Here is a 22,836-nt window from a genome sequence, read left to right on the forward strand (position 1 = left end):
GTGACAGACAGACCTCGCTTTGCTTGGACCCGTCCAATGGTTTACAGGAACATAATCAGTTCTGAAATCCTGAACCCGCACGATTATTTCTCTTTACAGACCGGAGATAGCTATTGTTATCTTTTTATTGTTGGCTTTATTCAACGTCAGGATGTTATTGTAAACGCAGCCGCACCTGGCCACAGAAGTATAAAGATGTTGCGCTGGAACTCACTGGAAATAAGATTAAACTTCACAGTTTGCACTTCGGGCATCACAGTTGTTAGGGTCTTAATCTTTGGCACATTTGAGAATACTAAACTTATTTATAAGCCCCTTGCGCCACCAGTGCGTCGCTTATTGTGACGCACCGCTGGCACAACCTCCTGGCCCATATTTACAAGGACATGTAAAGCCACCCTGCTTGGCTTTTCCTGTCCTTATAAATATGGCCACTTCTCATGCAACACTTAGCGTGAAAGGGGTGTGAAATGGGTGTTGCAGTGGGTGTTCCCACGCAGCACCCATGTATTCTGCCGCATTTCCAGATTTACGAGAATTCATAAACCTGGATATGTGTCAGAATGCTACGCCACTCCAGGGGTGGCATAGCGAGGCAGAACGAGGAGAAATGTGCATATTTCTCCTCATTTTTTTTCCTCTTTCTGGGGGTGCTGTATTCTGCAGCACAAATAGGAAGAGGAAAATACCTCTTTTTGTTTTTTTGTTACTGTTGTTGTGCAGAAAGGTACCCCTTCCTACACAGAAACAATCTCCCCACAATGCAGGCACCCTTGCAACATGGCGCAAGGGTGCGTGCATGGTGCATTGCAGTCGATTGTGCGCCACCCCAGCGGAGTGGACAGGGATATATATTGTTTTAAATATGATGCATCTCTGTGCTTTGAAAGTGCCGCAGCGTGGCGCAGGTAGAGGGCTTGCGGTGCCGCGCTGTGGCACTTTCTTGTAAATAAGGCTTGCTATGCCTTTGTGGATGTATTGAATACAATTGTGGAATTTCAGAGTTACCAATCCTGAAAGCTATGCCAGCTTTATCACCAGCATGTTGTGTGATTTTGAGTAAATCATTTAATCATTGGGATCTCATGTAGGGATGAGCTTAATGTTTATCACACAAGGACAGTTTGTGCAGATTCCTAATTTTTTTCTTATTTTTTGAGATAAGGTAGAAATACTCACAAAACTACGGAAGTCTGTACGTTTATTCATCAAATGAGCAAAAGTGTGATGTTGCTACACAAAGCAACAGCATGCATCACTCAATTTGCAAGACTTTTCGTATAGATTTTCTTCATACATCGCTTCAAACTAGAGCACACAACAGAAACCAAATCTGTAAATACCAGAGTCCCTTATGAAGTTTGCTACCAAGATTCAGATATCAGAGGAGGCCAATGTGTTCAAATAATTAAAACCATCATTATATGAAAAGGGACGAATATTCCTTAATAATGGAAGCAGAGATCTGGTTCTCACCAACGTATATAATGTGCAAAATAATAGAAAGTGCAACGTGCTTTGCCTCGAAGAGTTATCACACGATGAAGGCATAAGCTTCCTCGCCCATCCTCCTTGATGAGGAAATGACAACAAAAAGGGCCCAGTGCATAGTTGGAAACTAGTTAGGTAAAATCTAATCTGGAAATGAGGAAAAATAACTAAATAAAAGTGTGAGGGAGCAGAAGGCAAATGAAACAGTCCCAAATCACCTTGCTGTTGAAAACTACGCATATTTCCCCTGGTAAGAAACGCCTCTTTAATAATGGCCTTAGCATTTTGAAGGATTCTTTCAGGGTTTTCAAAGAAGTTCCCTAGACCTATCTCTTGAAACTTTTGCCTCACAAAGCAAAGCCAGGGGATCTTTAGAGCATTATGCATATTAAGAGCATCCCTAATCACTTGAAAACTCTAGGTCTTCAGTTATTATAGTGATTTTAAAGCAATTTGCATGCAAATCTACTTCGTTTGGTCCAGAAGTGCCTGGCTAAGCCCCTGATTCTGGATATGGCTATGTCTTTTCCTCTTGGTGCAATTCTATTTAGGTAACTTGCTAGAGTACAAACCCTGTGTACCTTTTATCTCTTGACCAGAACTGAGAGTCAAAAAGTTTCACATACCATGCATGAAATCCAAAGTTTCTGCTAGAATTACAGCTACAAAGCGAGAACAAATACATGTGACTTTGCTCGCACCTAGTTACATCAAGATAGTCGAGTCTCTAGTTTATTTTATGAAAACTGTATGAGTGAAACCATGATGATTGGATCCCTCCATAAAATGAAGAGCTGTCCTCTAGCACATAAAAATCAGTACACCAGAGTGAATTTGATAATCAATCAATCAATCAATCAATCAATCACAGCATTTGTATAGCGCGCTACTCACCCGGATGGGTCTCAAGGCGCTTGGGGGAAGGGGTCCGCTACTGCTCGAACAGCCATGTCTTGAGTTGTCTCCTGAAGGCGAGGTGGTCCTGGGTCAGCCGGAGGTGGATGGGGAGGGAGTTCCATGTCTTGGCCGCCAGGTAGGAGAAGGATCTGCCTCCGGTGGTGGCTCTTCGGATACGTGGTACGGTTGCGAGGGCGAGGCTGGTAGACCGTAGCTGGTGGGTGGGTGTGTAGAAGGTCAGGCGGTTGTTGAGGTACTTGGGGCCCAGGTCGTGGAGAGACTTGTGTGCGTGGGTGAGGAGCCTGAGCGTGATCCTCTTGTCAACGGGGAGCCAGTGCAGGTCCCTCAGGTAGCCGGAGATGTGGCTGCGTCGGGGGATGTCCAGAATGAGTCGGGCGGAGGCGTTCTGGATGCGTTAGAGTCTTTTCTGTAGCTTGGCTGTGGTTCCGGCGTAGAGGGTGTTTCCGTAGTGCAGTCAGCTGGTGAGGAGGGCCTGGGTGACCGTTTTCCTGGTTTCGGTCGGGATCCATCAGAAGATCTTGCGAAGCATGCGAAGGGTGTGAAAGCATGATGAGGATACGGCGTTGACTTGTCTGGTCATCGAGAGGGAGGAGTCCAGGATGAAGCCCAGGTTGCGTGCGTGGTCTGTTGGCTTGGGGGCGGCGCCCAGGGCTGGGGGCCACCAGGAGTCGTTCCAGGCAGAGGGTGATGGTCCCAGGATGAGGACTTCCGTCTTGTCTGAGTTCAGTTTCAGTCAACTGTTCTTTATCCACTCGGCGACGTCTTTCATCCCTTCGTGTAGGCTGGTTCTGGCGGTGTCGAGGTCTCTGGTGAGGGAGAGGATCAGCTGGGTGTCGTCGGCGTAGGAGATGATGTTGAGGTTGTGTTGGCGTGCGATGGCGGCTAGAGGTCTCATGTAGATGTTGAAGAAGGTGGGGCTGAGTGATGATCCTTGCGGGACTCCACAGATGACTTCGGTGGCCTTGGATCGAAACGGGGGGAGAGGCCTCTCTGTGTTCTTCCGGCGAGGAATGAGATTATCCACTTCAGTGCCTTCTCTTGCATGCCGGTGTTGTTGGGGCGTTGGACTAGGGTGCGGTGGCAGACAGTGTCGAATGCTGCGGAGAGGCCCAGGAAGATGAGTGCCGCTGTTTCCCCGTTGTCGAGCAGGGCTCGGATGTCGTCGGTGGCTGCGATGAGGGTGGTCTCGGTTCTGTGGTTGGCTCTGAAACCGGACTGCGAGGGGTCAAGGGATCCGTTCGTCTCGAGGAAGGTGGCAAGCTGTTTGTTGACGATCTTCTCGATGACTTTGGCGGGAAAAGGGAGGAGCGAGATGGGTCGGAAGTTTTTGAGGTCGGTGGGGTCCGCTGTTGGTTTCTTCAGTAGGGCGCTGAGCTCGGCATGCTTCCAGCTCTCCGGGAAGGTGGTGGTGTTGAAGGAGGTGTTGATGATGTCCCGGAGTTGAGGTGCGATGGTGGAGTCGGCCTTGTTGAAGACGTGGTGGGGGTAGGGGTCGGTAGGAGAGCCAGAGTGGATGGTGTTCATCGTGCGGGCTGTGTCTTCGGTGGTCACCGTGGTCCAGGTGCGGAGGGTGGCGGTGGGGTTCGTTGGTTCGGTGGCTGGGTGGGTGGATGGTGCCCCGAAACTGTTGTGGATGTCGGCAATCTTGTGGTGGAAGAACGAGGCGAGGGAGTCGCAGAGATCTTGTGAAGGGGTGATGTCGTTGTTGCCGGTGCTGGGGTTGGAGAACTCCTTGACGATGCTGAAGAGTTCCTTGCTGTCATGGGCCTTGTTGTCCAGTTGCTCCTTCAGTGATTTCTTCTTGGTGGTGTGGATGAGCTGGTGGTGCTTGCGGGTGGCATGTTTGAGGGCGGTCATGTTGTCAGTGGTCCGGTCGTGGAGCCAGGCTTTCTCGAGGGTGCGGTAGGTCTTCTTGGAGTCTTTAAGTTCATCGGTGAACCAGGGAGCTTTCTTGCTTCTGGGTCTGCTGGGAGGGTTCTTCAGTGGTGCGAGGTCATCGGCGCAGGCGGTCAGCCACTGCGTGAAGTTGCGGGCTGCTTCGTTGACGTCTGATGTGCTGGCTGGTGGGTTCTGGCTGAGGGAGGTGGTGAGCTGGTCGGCGGTGATCTTGCTCCGGTTTCTGTGAGGAACCTGTTGCGGGTGGTGGTGGGTTGTGGTTTTTCTGAATCTGAAGTGGACGCAGCTGTGGTCGGTCCAGTGGAGTTCGATGGAGTGGCTGAAGCTGATGTGCTTGCTGGATAAGAAGACGGGATCAAGCGTGTGGCCGGCGTAGTGGGTGGGGGTGTTGACCAGTTGCTTGAGGCCGAGGTTGGCGAGGTTGTCCAGCAGGGTGGCGGTGTTGCGGTCCTTGTTGTTCTCCAGGTGGAAGTTGAGGTCCCCTAGGAGGATGTAGTCGGCGGAGGGGAGGGCATGTGGGCTGATGAAGTCTGTGATGTCTTCGCTAAATTGCATGCGTGGTCCCGGGGGTCGGCAGATGAGGGTGCCTCTAAGGGTCGTCTTTGGGTCTGTGTGAATCTGGAAGTGGAGGTGTTTGGCGGTGGCGAGGGTGTCGTCGGCATCGGTCGTGATGCGGATGGTGTTCTTGTGGATGATGGCGATGCCTCCTCCGGTCTGGTTGATGCGGTCCCTCCTGATGATCTTGTATCCATCCGGGATGGCGATGGCGATGTCGGGGGCTGAGGAGGCGTTCATCCATGTTTCAGTGAGGAAGGCGATGTCTGGTGATGTTGTGTCAAGGAGGTTCCAGAGTTCTACGGCGTGTCTGTGGACGGAGCGGGTGTTGAGCAGGGTGCACTTGAGGTCGCTGCAGGCAGGAGAACTTGCAGGTTGCGCAAGTGAAGGGTCCGTGAGTGCGTCTTGGGGTGGCACGGCAGCAGGTGGGGTTTCGGCCGGCATTGAGTGCATTGAGGGCCACAGCGTCGTAGGTCTGTCAGGCCGTCTTGCATCGCTGAGGACGAGGGGTCCTGGCACTGGGCGCGGTCCAGGCGCGGACGGGCGCAGACGGGCTTGCCTTTGGCACGCCTTCGGTGTGTCAGGTCCATCAGCATTCCCTCACAGGTGAGCGACCAATTTGCGTGCACATCTACTTCTTTTTGTCAAGAAGTGCCTTACTAAGCCTCTGATTCTGAATATGGCTATGTCTAAGATACTCGAGTCTCTAGTTTATTTTATGAAAGCTGTATGAGTGAGAACATGATGATTGGATCCCTCCATAAAATTAAGAGCTGTCCTCTAGCACATAAAGATCAGTACACCAGAGTTAATTTGATCATCCCCAAGGTGTGTCAGGTCCATCAGCATTCACTCACAGGTGAGCAACCACTTTGGAATTCTTTAACTGAGTGTCTGAGACTATTACATCTCTCCTTGGCAAACTCCTACACTGTGGCCAATGGCTCCTAACAGCAGCTTTACTGACTATGGGTATCACTGCCCGCTCCACATTGTGGTTGTGACTGCCATATCACAACTGAAGAATCAAGGTCAACAACTCTCTGATCGACCGTAGGGGCATCAGAGTGCTTTATATGGGGTGTAGGAGCAAATGGTTATGCAAGTGTGAAACAACATGATAGATTATGAAACCCTTATGCACTGCATGCAGGGAGGAGAAATCTGTGTTGCATATTCAGTTTGACAGTTTTTCAATGTTAAGATTATGGAAAAGAGAAGAGTTCCGCAAGCAGTGGAGTGCGTTTGATCATGCCGTTCGCATCGATTTTCAACGCCAGGTGTTTGTCCCGTGCTGTAAAATCAGCGTGAACAGCACCATGCACAGTGCAAGATGGCACAGCTTCAGTTTCCTGCTGCTCGTGTAGCTTTCTCCACGCATAGGGAACGTTTCTTAAAGCAAGCAGTAGTGACCATCCTTGACAGCCTGCATTGAGAAATCTCGCTGGAAGGTGTATTTTACTCGCTCACACTCGTCAACTTGATTTTGGCAAACGTGGTCGAGGAAAAACTGAGGGGCATATTATAAACGGGGTTTATCTCTGCTTTTTTGGCTTCAAAAGCCAAGAAAGCGGAGATAAAATTATCTCCCTATTACCTAGCTGTCGCTAACACCAGTTAGCGACAGCTAGTAGGAGATAGCGACCATCTTGGGCCCCACTTTGCATGTCAGTGATATTTATCACTAATGACATGCAAAGTGGGCGTGCCAAGATGTTAGCGACTGAAAACAGTTGCTAACATCGCTATCTCCTATTACCAACTTTTGGAGATATTCACGCTAAGCTCGAATACCTCCAAAAGCTAACACCTGCCCTGAGCAGTTCTTAGCCATGTTATCCAATGGGAGGTGGATAACATGGCTAAGAGCATTAGCTCGATAATGCATGAATATCGCTGACTTTTCAGCGATATTCATGCTTTGCGGCGATTTTTATCGCATTTGCGTTAAACTTTGGTAATACCAAGGTTTATTTGCGGTAAAAATCGCCGCAGCTCAGCGGTAAATTTGTCTCTAACCAAGCAATAGCGATAATTATCGCTATTGCTTGGTAATATGCCCCTGAGTTTTTTTAGTACTCCATGTGCTCGACGGAGCACTGAGGTTGGAATACTCCACAAACACCCCAAAAAATGAGCTGAGTTCACCGCTCAGGCCTACTGTTTATGAGTTGATGGAAGGCAGGTGTAATTTATTGCACCGGATAAAATCCCAATATCTGGATTTAAAATTAATCTGGTGAAATACATTACACCTATTCCTTGCTCTTGGTGAATATCAAACACATTTGATGCTTAGCACAGCTACAATTTTTACGTAACAGTACATGTTGTAGACTTTTACCCTTTTAAATTCTGGTATGTTTGAAGTGCTAAAATGTAACAAAGGGTTAGCACTTATCACACGCAGTATTTACTGTGTGTGGTAAATTCCACACAACTTTTAATTCTGCCCCTTGAGCAAATTAGGGTTTGTGCAAGGCTTGAAAAACTCTGACCCACTCATAAACATGCCCTATGCAATGGAAAGTCACATATGGCCTATGGTACCTCTTGGAGAGCATTAGTCAAGACCAGTCCTGGGAGTCTGATAAGTGCCACAGACTGATAAAGGTGACTTCATGTCCTGTTGTTCCTATTGCAGCCCTAATGGTATGGCACAGTACCTGTAGAGGAAGGACTGTTCTGGGTATGTTACGCATCACTCTAATAGAGAATACAGGAGTCCAGAATTCACATGCTCTACCACCAAAAAGGTTTGGTTATACAGGATATCAATTGTCCTTGTCCCTGTTTCCTCGGGCCCTGCCTTTCCTACCCTTGGTAACAGGGACCATGAAGTTTGTAGCAGGAACAAAAATTAAGTAGGACTCTAAGAGTCATGTTTACTTTCTATAACATCTAGTAATTTCACTTTTCATAGCCTATCTGCAGCAAACAAGAGCTTTGAAAAAGGGTACAGTTTGGACAAGAGGTCAACCTGCAGACGTAATCAGGTGTGTGATGTTATCTTAGATACAACGTGGTCCCAGATATTAAGGAAAGATGACAATGGTGGCTGCAGGAGTTGTACAATTGGTTCTTGTATTTACTTGAGAGTTATGAAAGTTTGGCTGTGCATCTGCAGAATGTGCATTGTCAGGAACAGAACGCTCTGATTAGTTGAACTGTTTAAAATGTTAGGGCTGCTTTTAGGTGGGCTATTTGAAAAGGTATTAACTACTGGTTAATGTCAATGGAGGAATTAAAGGACCAGATGGCAGCAGCATTAGCTGGAGATGACTGGACCACATTTCCCTGAAGTTAACCATGGAAGTGATGTCCCAGGGGTAAACCTTAAAAGATAAAGTCATGCTGCTGGTGGAAATCAAAGAATACCTGCAAGAGGACCCACAGGCCAGATGCACTGGAGTCGGTAGAGGATCACGAGCAGCTCCCCAAAGATGAAAGCCCACGGTGCAATTGATGAGTACAGGCCTCAGCAAGGCCCGTGAGTGCAAAAGGGTTCGCCCTTCTGTACGCAAAGTCCTCAGACTACATAAGAAATTGGCACGGAAACTGGAAATACAAAAACATAGTTTATTAAACCTTTAAAGGTGGTACTACAGCCCACACAACACTCTACAGTATTGTACAAGGTAGCACCGGGAACTCGGACATGCGGTCCCCTTTTATACACAAAGAAGGGGCTCATAAGTGGACAGTTACAGCTCACAAACATGATTTACAGCCTTTTATGGACATTTCTCAAACATGATCGATACATGGGTGGAGTTAACGGTTCATGAAGCCCCTCGAATGCACATTCCAATCCCCTCTAAGCAGAAACAGATGTTACACGTACTGGGCATGCGCTAGGCAAGCTGGAACTATTTATAGCCTGTTGCTGGGCAAACTCCAGGGGTGACAGTCAGTGAGGTAGGACTTGCCTCGTGGCGAGCACATGGCGATGTGTAGCATACAAGATGGACGCCAGAAAACAAAATGGAGTCTGGACGTATTTTCGAGTATGAGCGGGAAAACTAGAACAAAGACACAATAGCATGTCTTCAGCGAATGCTTAACATTATCGCTGTTTTATTTACAACAGACGACCCTTTCAGAATTTGCTGAAGACATTCGCTTTTCTTGGATAATCTAAATACTCATCGTTTATATCGATGCTCATCATATCCGCTATCTCTCTAGTTATAGTTTTCTTGTGGGCATCATCCGCAACAGCTTGTTTATTTGGCCCACAAAGTGAGATACACAACGAGCATATCATAGGGCTACATTGAATACACACACAGCAGGTGAATAGTATGGCAACAATTATACATATTCCAGTGAGGACCTTCCAACCCCATGTAGAAATTAAGGTTCAGAACCACCCAGAGAAAGTCCAAGATCCATTTTCTTGATGTATATCAGCTGCAATTTTGTGTAATTTGTTAATGGCTTTGTACACAGAAGGAGTATGATCAGGTATAAAAACGCAGCAGCTACTTCCAATAATTCTACAAGCTCCACCTCTATCTGCTAACATGACGTCGAGAACCATCCGGTTCTGCAACGCAACAATCCTAGTAATTTGTAGCTCTTCAGTAAGATTCCCAAGAGCCGCAGCAGTTTGATTGGTGACAGCTTCCACTACTCTTGTTAATCGCCGTATCTTTCTGCTATTCAATGCAGCTCCCACAAAGAAAAACAATCCTAAATTAAAATCTATATATTGTTGCAAACTAGTGTCCGTCTGATCGACATCATCTATAGATTAAATCTGTTCACAGGTACATTATTCAACAATTTCAAATCTTTATGGTATGATGCAGGTGCCAAAAATACAGGTGGCAATAAGAACGATACATAACATACTCCAGACCATCCGGCTGATAATCGATAATAGCCCTTATTCCCACATACAAAATAGGTGTTATGTGAAGCAAGAAAAGTACTGTTATTCAGGCCATCAATGTTCAATACAACAATACAATCACTAACACCTACAGGAATGTGGCCTACACTCTGCACACATAAATCAGCTTGTGCTTGGGCCACCGAAATCACAAACTTCTCTTGCCCAACAGTGTCTCTAGTGTTCGTGAAGACATAAGGGGTCGATTCATTGTCCGGTCGATATTCTTCCCACTCCCATATAGTTCCATTGGCTTGTGGATAGCCGTCTTTATCTTGATGGCATTCCTTGTTTAATTTGAAAATCAGTCGTCCTACTGTAGGCTTTCTTGTAGCAAAAAGCAAAGTGTACCACGCTCTACAAGAGCCATTGTGAGAAAAGGGAAGTGATATGAACGGGGCCCCCCCTTTCTTTTGATGTGCTGGCATCATCCCACATATCCAGCAATCCGTGGCATTTGTAGCAACGTGGGTATGATGCAACATCTGAATGAAGGTGTTATTCAAATAGGACTGTCAATGTTTCAACTCTTGATATGGGAGTGTAAAGAAAAAGTGTTCATCCGGGACTGGAGTAGAAACAACATACAGTTCACGGGCAGGAGCCTTCTCCTCAACAAACCACATGACTGTAGCAATGACTGCTATAACGAAAATGAACCCTACAGAACCAAAAATATTTCTTTTATCCATCTCGAGCAAATGTACACAGTATCTTCCTGAAACTAGAGTGTTGTCAGAACTCTGACCCCATAGGTAGCCATTGTTTTCTTCACCGTTGGGCCAAGACGGGTGTCACTACTCTAATGCATGGCTGATCTCCCCCCTTGCCTCATTGGCTCTCCGTTTCACAAACCTAGGGACCGTTCTGACAACTTCTCATACAATTGCAGCTTCTTTCCTTGGTCGTAGATTGTATCTTCTCGATGCAGGCGTCGTCTGGTCCGGGAAGAACTCCTCAGAATCGTCAGGTACCACAGCACGGCCTCTCTCCGTAGTCAGGATATCTCGATGGTCAGTCAGTACAGCAGGTTCCACCAGATCAGGTTGCACTTTTCGGCAGTGGATGGAATGTATCCAATTCCTGCAATTTGTCACTCGTATTGCTGTTCTTGTGGCTAGGAGAACTTGTTCAGGGCCACACCATCTCGGCTCCAGACTACTCGACCTCTCCTAGGACTTCACGAGGACGAAATCACAAGGCCGAAGATTGTGGCCTTCTCCTGTGGACCGATCAGGGAGTGCTTCTCGAACCTGTTGATGAATGGAAACCAAGCTATCAGTTAATTGTGCCAAATAGTCATTCATTAAAACACAAGGTACATCATACACTGAACTTGGTTTGGGCAGCCCCCCATATATTCATGGGGCGCCCGAAAACTATTTCATAGGGCGTTAAGCCCGTCCGAGAATGTGGTACTGATCTGATAGACAACAACGCCAAAGGCAGAGCATCTGGCCAAGTCAGAGAAGTGGAAGCCTGTATTTTCGCAATCTTCAATTTTAACGTGCCATTGTATTTTTCCACCAACCCTGCTGACTGAGGGTGGAATACTGCGTGGAATTTTTGCACGATGCCTAATCCCTTCAGGACATACTTAATAATGTCCGCCACAAAATGGGGCCCGTTATCACTCCACAACAACAATCTACAAACACCGAAACGAGGAAAGAATTCCTTCAAAAGCACCTTAGCAGTAGTCATGGCAGTATTGTGTTTAGTAGGGTATGCTTCGATCCATTTACTGAACGCACAAACCACAACCAGGACATACTTCAGATTATTGCAGAGTTCCAGCTGAATATAATCCATATGCAGTACTTCAAAAGGTGCAGTGGGTGTTGCAAATCCTCCTGCCGGAGTTCATGTCCCTTTTCCTGGATTATATTTAAGGCAAATCATGCAGGTCTGTACCACTCTCTTAGCTGTGCTAGCAATTTCTGGATGCTCCCAAACTTGCGTAAGCAATTTCACAATTGCCGAAGCTCCAACATGTGCTAGCCCATGTGCCATCTGAACCATAGGTTGTACGAAGGCTGTAGGTAACTTCCACCTATCCATCTGCTTATTCTTCCAACAACCCTCATCGTCCAACTCTCCATCTTTGGACCATTGGTCTCGTTCTTTCTCAGTAGCAGTCTTTTGCATTTCTAATACCTTTTCCCTAGCATCATGCCACCGTTCAGCTTGTGACTTCACAACATACATCGAAGTGGAGCCAGGCTGCTTCGCAGTTTCACGTGCTACTCGATCTACAAAAGTGCTTCCTTGTCCCACTTTGTCTGTCACTTTCTTGTGTGCACTACATTTCACTATAGCTATCCTCTTAGAGAGCGTCAATGCAGTCAAAAGGTTTTGTACTAATTCTCCATACATTATCTGAGTTCCGTGTGATGTCAAACAGCCCCTTTCCTTCCAGAGCAGGCCGAAATCATGCGCTACTCCGAAAGCATAGCGGCTGTCTGTGTAGACATTTACACAATCCTGCACTAAGCTCACAAGCTCGTGTCAACGCTATCAGTTCTGCTGCCTGAGCTGATTTCTGTGGTATACGTGCTGTCTCCACTATCATGTGTAATGTAGTAATTGCATATGCTGCGGAAGTGGTTCCGTCTGGTAACTTTAAACAAGACCCATCCACCCACAGCTCTCCATCCACATCTGTAAAGGGCGTATCCTGCAAATCAATACAACCCTTTGTCTGTTCCTCAGTCACAAAGACACAGTAATGTGTCTCTTGCGCCTCAGGCTGAGTCGCTGGGAAGGGCAACAACATAGCTGGATTCAACGTTGCACATCTCTTCAAAGTTATATGAGGAGCCAACAATGTCATCTCGTATCCTGTCAGACAAGCGCTAGTTAAATGCTGCGTCTTAGTCTGATTCAAAAGGGCATCAACAGCATGGGGGACCAACACCAACAGCTTATGAGATAAAACTATCCCTTCACTCTGGCGTATTGACACAGCTGTCGCCGCAACTGAGCGAAAACACCCAGGCAACGCTCGAGCAACAGGATCAAGTACTGCTGAGAAGTATGCACAAGGGCGCTGTTTATCGCCGTGCATCTGCACTAACACTGATAACGCGCATCCGTCTCTCTCATGCACATACAATGTAAAGAGCTTTGTGTAATCAGGGGTGCCTAACACGGGTGCTGAACAAAGGGCCTGGCGTAATTGGTGAAAAGCATTCTCACATTCATCTGTCCATGGAAGGGGAACTGGGGTATCCTTTGTCAACAGGCCTAACAGTGGTTTAACTATGTGTGAAAACCCTAATATCCAGTGTCTACAAAAGGAGGTAAGACCCAGAAAAGCATGAACTTCTTTCTGCGTGGAGGGTACTGGTGTGTCTAAAATGGCTTGAATACGATCTGGTGTGAGTGCACGCCCCTCCTTAGGCAAAAGGTGACCTAAGTAGGTTACCTTTGGTCTACAATATTGCAGTTTCTTTTTCGATACTTTGTGGTTGTGAGATGCCAAAAAGGTAAGCAAGGACAAAGTGCACTCTTCACATTGCTCAGGGGTGTCGGCGGCCAACAAGATGTCATCGACATATTGTATAAGCGCCACACCGTCGGGTAAAACAAAAGAATCCAATTGTCGTTTCAATGCCTGACTGTAAATGCTGGGGCTCTCAGTATAGCCTTGAGGAACTCTACAGAATCTGTACGATCTATTATTCAACGTGAAACCGAAGAGATATCGGCAGTCAGGATGAATAGGGATCGAAAAGAAAGCATTTTTCAAGTCTATAACAGAGAACGTTGTTGCAGTTGGCGGGACCAAAGTAAGGAGTGTCGTAATATCAGAAACCACTGGGTATTGAGGTATCACTATCTTATTAACCTCCCTTAAATCGATAATAAATCGATAAATCCTGATGTCAGCGACCTTCTTCAAAATCGGTAGAATAGGACTGTTGCACACATTGTATGGAACTTCTTCAACCACCAAGTCCTGCACTATCTGTATAAGCGCCTCCTCCCCCACCTGTGATATCCGATACTGAGGCAGGCGCGGCAGTACAGCTCCCTCCTTTACACTGATGTGCACCGGAGGGATAATCATCTGACCCACGTCGGTATCGGACGTGGACCACAAAGATTCAGGCAAAGAGGCCAGTGCAGCCTCTACAGTAATCATGTACACCCTCTCCATTGGTGGATAATTATCATTCAGAATAACACGTACTCCCTCAGGGGAGCACTGTATCGTGGCCCGAAAATATTTGAGCATATCTAGGCCCACGATATTATCAGGAGTTTTTGGTGAGAGCAGGAATGGGCATGGTGCAGCAAACTGATCTACATAAAGTGCAAGAGGTTGTGACAGTGGGCTAACAGAAGGCGTTCCATCGAACCCTATTGACGTAATTGTTGAGCCAGACAGGGGAGCCCTCAGAACCAGTTTTTTGGACAAAGCGCTACGAGTAGCTCCTGTATCAACCAGGAACAGATCAGTAGAGCCCAAAACATGTGCTGTAACATAAGGACCCCTCTGATCTACTGGCACTTCAACTGGTTCCTTACCCCATCCTACGCAATCCTATGCATACTGGGAATCATGTTGTTCGGGAGGTGCATAATCAGACATTTGGTACTAGTTTCGTCAATCAAAAACATTGGATCCATCTCGGGGTAGCACATTAAAATCAAACCTAGCTCGATCATTCGTGTTGCCCCTAGGGCCTGAAAAATTTCCTCTACCCCTCATAGATCCCTGCCCACGCTCCTGGCGCTGTGCACGCAACAACGGACACTCATTCGCCCAATGGCCTTTCTGTCTACAATACGCACATTGATCCCTGGCCAAATCAGTACGGCCTGAAGGAGAGCTAAAAAAATTCCTGCCGCCCCGATCATTACCTCTACGAGGCGGCCCATATACTTGCGCTAACATAACCTTCGTTTTCAGATCTTTGGATTTCTTTTCCTCACTACCCTTCGCTTCTAGTTCCTGACACTCGTAATACTGAGCCATCGTCAGGAGGGATGCTGGTGCCGAAGTCGTCCAAGAATTTTCACTCGCTTTTAATCGAGCTGCTATACTTGGTAATAAATTTGAAACATATTTATCAACAAAAAGATGTCGACCCGTGTCGTTCGTGAGCGACTGACCGCTAAAATCGTGAAAAGTTTCCTCAAATCGTGTAAAGAAGTTCTTCGACTGATTCATCTACCTTCTGCTTACATGACGCTAGCATAGTCCAATCAATTTTTTTAGGGGGGATGAGCATTTTCAATTTAGCTACAATAGCAGCAGGAAGGTTTAAAATCGACTGGGGCGGCTTCTGTGCTGGTTTTCTCTCCCCGTCCTCATCCTCAAGATCCCTCCATCGAGCTTTGAATGCCTGAAGATCATCAACCTTACATATTGATCTCCACATATCTGGGGGTAATATAAGCCCGAAGAATAAGTCAATATCGGCCAGAGTCATGGTGCAAGAATTCAAAGCCCCCTCAACTTCCTCATAAAAGGCTGCAGGATTCTTACGAGGATCAGGTAATGATGCCTTCAATGCCATAACGTCTGCCCTATTCCAATGAGTATAAACCCAATTATAGATAAAATACCCCTGAGCATCCGCTGACCCTCTGTCTGAACTAGTACCCGCTCCTTTAGGAGGAACATACAAAGGCGCCGCCTCCCGCATTGGTTTAGCATGCACTGCATCTATCTTATCTGAATAAAAGATGGATGACTGCTTCCCGCCGCCAGTCGGATTCAATTGCTCCTTGGCAGCTTTCTGTTTCCGTGCTTCGTCCAGTAGCCGAAACGTCTCATCCCGCAACGCAAATAGCCGTCGAATCGCGGCGGGCACCTGAGAAGGAGAAAAGAGACCTTTACGTAATCCTTTTGCATCAGCTATTACATCGTCTGGTTCAAGAACATCGGAGTATTTTTGAAAAGCTGACACTACTTCATTAGAAACAAAGTCAGTAAAATAAAGTTTATCCCTATCTTCCCATCACTCTAGTTCTGTCAACAAGTCAGTAAGAGTAATAGAATCTTTGTTAACCCGGTGAGCAATCTTACGAAGATCAGTCATACGGCGAGTGATAACATAGACCGCGTATCCACTTTCTGTCCGGACGGTTTAGAATCTTGATCTCCTCCACTCGGTGCAGACGGACCCACGTACGGGGGCGGTGAGCGATCTAATAACGAAAAATCATCATCCGATTTATTAAGGACAGGGTAAAGAGGCTGTCGAACAGGGTACTGGCCAGATATTTGCAACCAATGTTCTTTCTCCCGTTTCTCTTCTAATTCCTTTGCTTCACGTTTTTTCGCTTCATTCGCCTTCTCACACTCACTCTTTCGCTGCTCTTTCTCAATCAGGGCTTGCTCATGCTTCTCACGCTCACGCACCTCTTTCACCCACATTCGTATACATTCAAACATATCTTGCCTCACTCGCCGCTTACACATACACTGCTCCAAATACTCAATTTTCTTCAAATCAAACGATCCATACATAGGCCTTCGCAACTCAGGATCCTTCTTTGTGTATTTCCTCCACAACGTGCTGTACATTATGGGGGAAAGACCAAATTTTACATACATGTCCCTATTCGGCGTCCCCTCTGGGGGAGCCGGCTGTGATTCTTCAAGTACCAACCGGTCATTTCCAAAACAGCAGCACCACTTACGGAGTGCGCTAAAAACAGTCATGTCTACAAATAATGCAGAATATGCAATATTATAATTAAATGGCACTTAAAACGTTGCGCCGCTCAAACTCACAGGTCAGGAGAAATATCCCCACATTGCCCGCCTATATGGGTTGCAACTCATATATACATTCATAGAACCAATAATATGACTAGTCACTTCCAAACAAACAAACAAACAATTCAGTCGGGGCAAGCGTATAAAATGCCTTGCCAAACAAGACTATCAAAGGCTCGGAGCAAGGATCGTACAATGATTCTTACCAATCAAGAGCATCCAGATTCCAACTGCCAAGTTCTGAATTCGCCCAAACGGCCACTATGCGGCAAACCGACAGAAGAGGTCTCAGTCGATGACTGGCGCCACCCAGATGGTCAGATCGGAAGGGAAGGAAGAATACCTCAGGATGCCAGGACTAAAGGCGCCGCTGGCAGTGATCACGTCCCCGGCAAGGTTCCAATCCTTCGTCACGACCAGTCCTTCGAGCATCCGAGTCGCCGATGAGCCCCACGTGATGGGCGCCAATTGATGAGTACAGGCCTCAGCAAGGCCCGTGAGTGCGAAAGGGTTCGCCCTTCTGTACGCAAAGTCCTCAGACTACATAAGAAATTGGCACGGAAACTGGAAATACAAAAACAGAGTTTATTAAACCTTTAAAGGTGGTACTACAGCCCACACAACACTCTACAGTATTGTACAAGGTAGCACCAAGAACTCGGACATGCGGTCCCCTTTTATACACAAAGAAGGGGCTCATAAGTGGGCGGTTACAGCTCAAAAACATGATTTACAGCCTTATATGGATATTTCTCAAACATGATCGATACATGGGTGGAGTTAACGGTTCATGGAGCCCCTCGAATGCACATTCCAATCCCCTCTAAGCAGAAACAGATGTTACACGTACTGGGCATGCGCTAGGCAAGCTAGAACTATTTATAGCCTGTTGCTGGGCAAACTCCAGGGGTGGCAGTCAGTGGGGTAGGACTTGCCTCGTGGCGAGCACATGGCGATGTGTAGCATACAAGATGGACGCCAGAAAACAAAATGGAGTCTGGACGTATTTTCGAGTATGAGCGGGAAAACTAGAACAAAGACACAATAGCATGTCTTCAGCGAATGCTTAACATTATCGCTGTTTTATTTACAACACAAGTGATGTGGTGAGGGCAAAGATCTTGGTGAAAGGAGATGCTTGACTTTGGGGCTACTTGGAGCCTGAAGATCTTGAAAGAAAAAAGCCAGAAAGCATTTGCAACAGCATGTTGACGCGGTGCACACAGGTTCAGTTCCTGCGGCTCCAACTAGGGATACTGGCCTCTAACTTGGTGAGAGGACAGGGCAGTCCTCAAGGGATGTGGAGAAGCACAACTGTGTTGCTAAGCCTTTTGGATTCCATGGGAGCTCAGGATCAGCAGACCAGTCAGCTTTTATGCGGTGCCTGCAGATGCAGGGAAGTGACTCCTCCACTTCAAGGGAGATTCCTTCAGGTTTCTTGGATGTTCACAGACCTTGGAAGGTTCCTGTATGGAGCACAGGCATGGACGTTGCATCAGACGAGCAGGGCAACAAGACCAGGAGCAGCAAGAGTCTTCCTAGTTGCAGTCTTGATGCCCAGAGCAAAGTCCAGTTAAGTCCAGAGTGCCCAGATAGTCAAAAAAGAAATGGTATCTTTAAATGAATCTAGGCACCCACCTACAGGTAAGCCCATAAGTACCCTAAGGAAAGGGTTGGGACGATTCAGGGTTCCCTCCCAAGGAGGGGTCAGCACAGTAGGGCGGATACTCCCATGTCCTTTGTCCAGTTTCACGCCAGAGCAGGAGCCAACAGCTCCCTGAGCTGGTTTGAACTGGACTATGCAAAGAGGGCACCAAATGTGCCCCTCAAGCAGACTGAGTGGGGCTGGCAAGTGCTTCCACCCGGCTCCAATACCCTAAATCCTGCTGGGAGGCAGTCACACTACCCTGTAATGTTTGATACCAAACATTACAGGGTTTGTGACAGCCAGTTTAGAGATGGTCATCACCCAATGAAGCATGGCCACTCTATTTATCGTAATGACTGATGCACTTACAACCTGAGAGAATGCACTTCGAAGGTTGTATGGGTGTCCTGCTCATGCTGGGGCACCCTCACACTTAGAACCAAGCACCCTGCCTTCAGGATTGAAAGGCCTGCTTTAGGGGTGACTTATACGTCTAAAGTGCAGTGACATCAGATATAGGGAAACCTATATCTGTTGTAAGTGGTGCTAGCACCAGCTTACACAGGTTGCAATGGCAGGCCTGTAGTTATAGTTTGAGTAACCCCCCCCAATGGGTGGCATAATACATGGTTCAGCCAATGGGGGACCCCTGATGTACATATGCTCTGGCTACGTGAGTACCAAATACTAGGGACTGATAAGGGTACACCAGTGTCCAATCTGGGATGTGCCTAAGTACTTTCCATACCAATTTAGGGGAGAAAGCACAGAGACTGGCATCTTGATTAGCAGGATCACAGTCAGACTAGTCAGAAACAGCATAGCACCAGGCAAATTGTGGGGGTACCATAAAAGCAGATCCTACTTTCCTACACATGCGTTGAGAAACATACCTTACTTGGGACGGAAATCTTCACAGTAGAGTACCTAAAATCTGTTCTCCTAATGTTAGTAGACCAGTCCACAAGATATATAAGGGGAGAGGGAACGTTTAATAACAAAGCAGTAGAAAGCTACTGGCGAGTACAGACAGGAGGAAGCCAGCTACAGAAAAATGAAAAATATAAAAAAATGATAATTTAGGGATAACAGAATTTAAATAGCATTAGATAGAAGAGAAGTTGCAAAAAAGGAGCCAGTATTAAAAAAAAATCAGGCAAAATTATTTTAATAGTGGGGAGAGGTAACAGTGAGGGAAATAATAATAATAAAAGGACTTACTGAAACCAGTAGAACCATCGGCGGCGGTGCTGGAGGTGATGGTAGTTCTTCCACCTACCGTGGCAGTCCCTTTACCTTCAACCATGCCCACCTTGATGATGCCCTCTACTTTTTACCCCTGGGTGCTCGGATAAAAAATAAAAAAAGATAAAAAATCAGGTTTGTGATATAGTTAATCTCTCAAAAACTATTTTAACGGGCCAAGGCAAATGCAGTAGCTTTATGCTTTTCTAAATCATATCACCTTTAGTACTAGCATTGAGTTGACCTATTCCTAATTTCCTAAACCTAAGCTCTATTCCTAATTTCCTACACCTAAATAATATTTGGAACTACTAATGCATTGCAATGAATGATCTTTGCTTCTCAATACCCTTTGATGTACCAACTCAATCTCACTTTTCAAAGCATAGATGCATACTACACTTCACTGGGAGATTGGAACTCTATGAGCTACATAACAAAATGTACAGTGAATGCTAACTCACTGATATTACTACTGCCATTATCTTTGTGACAGTGCAGGGGAGCCTGCTTGACTTCTTAAATCATCAGCCAAGTGAGCGCTGACAAGTACAATTAGGTAGTGCAGAACAACTGGCTGGCTTAAACTGGATCACATATTATTCATGAAGTAAACTTAACTTACCTCTGAGTGTGAGCAGCATGCTATTTGAAAAAAAGATAATAGCATTGTAGAACACAAAAATGAAATAATTAAACAATCCCGACACCCAGCAGGTTGTACAGGTCCAGTACCCAATTGAGTACACATGCCCAGCGGTCAGTCAGCTGCTGTATGGTGCTCTGGACTCCAGTGTTCCAGTGCAATCACCACAAAGTTGCTGATGCCCCCCCCGGGCCTGCCGCCTGCTGCCAGCCACCTCCACCTCAGAAACAAATGGGGCAGTGTGGGCGACTGCAGGGTGTGTGAGTAGCAGCTGCAATGGCAACCCCTGCTCTTCCGACATGGCACTGGATAGGAAAGGAATAGGAAAATTCGGAAGTTAGAAAAAAAAGAGAAGCAGAAAGGAAGAACTAAGAAAGTAGAAAGGGAAAACAAAAAAGTACAGAAAAAGAAATAAACACAAAATCATAAAATAAGCAAACACAAAGACACACACTGATAAAAAGGAGGATTACTAAAATGTCAGAGGGATGCAAAACATCATCCCCAGCACTAAGCAGAGAACAGAAAGCATGTAAAACATAATGGTGGCACCCAGGTGGACCGCATAGTTGAGTGTGCACTGATTTTTTAACATGGAACGTGCCACTGGCCTGACAAAGTAGCACAAACAGGAGGAAGAGCATTCTTCCTCCAGTTCACGTAGTTCCGCGGAGCAAAGCTCTTTGAGTTCCGCCCAGGCCTAGTAATTAATCACCAAGGAGATCATGTTCAGTCCCAATCCAAATAACAAGATTAATAGCCATTAAGTCAGCCATGATGAGTCTGATTGGAAGGTAGGAAGCACCATGCATATGCACAAGATTAGGAAGGCCAGTCGAACCAACAAACTCATTCCAGACAGGAAAATAGAGAAACTTCCAAATTCAGCAGGGTCTGGAGATCCACCATGGGTTATAGGGTTGTTCTTCAAAATTGGAAACTGAGTATCAGGATAATGGAGAGGAAAACTAGCATACTTGGTATTAGAAAACCTAGATTAGTTGAAAGACCAATATGTTTGAGTCAAAAAAGTTGTTAAAGTTTGTTACCTTGAATCTGATTCATTTGTCAAAGTTGAAATAGTTTTATATGCACCATTTATTGTTCATTATGTTTTTCATATTTTATTGATACTTGATTTATAAAAATATTGTTAGAAGAATGTTCTGACACTCTGGGCTGCCTGGGTTTTTCGCTTTTTGAGCACCTATTTGTTGAGCTTTTACTGTGGGAGAGCCTCAGAAGTTGGGACTCACCCACAGTGAACTCATGATGAAAGAGACTGCATGTGGATTTTACTGGTGTCCCCCTAGCTTGACTAGGCCTCTGTGCAGCAGCGGGAGTAAGGGGCCCGGACTGTTTACATGCAGAAACATGTGTTCCTGCGGGTGCACACGTGTATGGGCTGCGCAGGGGAGATTCCTAGAGTGTGCAGCCTAGGAACAGCTACAAAGTGAATGGTGTGGCAGGACTAATGCAGAATTGGGGTGTGACATGGAATAGGTTTTATACACTGGAAACAAACATACTAGGGAAAGTCAGTGTGTTTTACTGTTTTCACTTCATTATTCTCCTATGTGGAGCCCGTGGGCTAGTGACCCTTTCCTATGGCCTACAAATTCCAGACACGCACTAAAGTCCACTGTAACTTATGTGAGAAGAAGTATTCTGCAGAGTCCAAAGTCATATTTTTACTGCTTTTGGGTCATCCAGAAATGATATATTTCTCTGAGTCAGCTCATACCCAGTGCCTCGCTGGGGGCTAACTCTGACACGCTGACCTAATGACCTTCCTCTCCAAGTCATGGCCTCAGAGGCCCAGCCCAGCACAACAAGCATTACAAGGGCGAGGGCCTCCACTCCAAGAGGAGAAGATGGGTGGAGCTACAGGTTCATCCATCAGTAGCTGACACCTGGTGCCAGGCACCAAGCCGCTCTGGAGGGAAGACAGCGAGGGTGCAGGAGACCATGTGGCTGGAGACCCTAGACAACGCCATCTTGAACCAACCCAGAGACCTGGGCAGCAAGGAGGGAGCAGGGGCAGTGAAGTGATGTGTCGCTGTGTGATAGGGCAAACAGAGACTTCCTGCCAGCCCCATCCCCAAATCTTTAAAAAGAACTTGCACAGGAAGAGAAGTTCTCTCTGGGGTGTGGTCTGCTGAGGCAGAGGGTGCTGTAGCCGGGCGCAATGGGCAGTTAGAAGGAGGAACCCATTGACTGTCCCAGGATCCTGAACAGCGCCAGGAGAAGAGACCAGGACCAGTGCACAGAAGCAGGGGCCTCTGCGCAGGAAGAAGAGAGGCCCAGGATGAGAGCCAGGCAAAAGGCTGGCGAAGGGAGCCAGTGAAGACAGCTCCATGCTGAATCCACCCTCTGTGTGACCAGGAGGGTGAAGGAAAGTGCTCCCAGTGGCTGGGGTGCACCACAAGGAGCAAGAGGAGGCAAAATGGCGTAAATCAGCAGCCGGGGGACCGAGATATGCCCCCCAGAAGGTAGGCAACCTTTGACCTCCAAACTGACCAACAACGAAGCGCGTTGGGCTCCGCCGCTGTTCTTGAATGTGCCCCTGGGGTGGGTCAGGTCACGGGGGCTGCCCCCAAGTGAAGTAAATTTGTTGAGTTCCGGGGTTTTTCCCATGAAAGTGCCCTGGAAAAAGGGGCAAGGGGCCACCCTGGCCCCCGGTGTCGGCATTGAGGAGGAGGGGGGCGCAATGTCGCGCAACCCCCTCGCTCATGAAGAAATGCCAAGGAGTGCTGTCGCGCTCCCCATGAAGGCTCTTAAGGGGCCCGGGATCCAAACTCCGG

At 46.9% G+C, this 22,836-nt stretch overlaps 1 protein-coding gene across 1 annotated transcript in view; it reads right to left on the reverse strand.

The window, feature by feature from the left end:
- LOC147727580 (uncharacterized) overlaps window positions 1-22,836 on the reverse strand; it is a 176,999-nt gene that overhangs the window by 53,148 nt on the left and 101,015 nt on the right. The window contains exon 8 of the mRNA XM_086963647.1: window positions 20,012-20,031. Within this exon, the coding sequence (XP_086819773.1) occupies window positions 20,012-20,031 (20 nt within the window). The remainder of the gene's footprint in view (window positions 1-20,011; window positions 20,032-22,836) is intronic.

This window comes from Lissotriton vulgaris, chromosome 3_1, assembly GCF_964263255.1.
Source record: "Lissotriton vulgaris chromosome 3_1, aLisVul1.2, whole genome shotgun sequence".
In the NCBI taxonomy this organism is placed as follows: Eukaryota; Metazoa; Chordata; class Amphibia; order Caudata; family Salamandridae; genus Lissotriton; species Lissotriton vulgaris.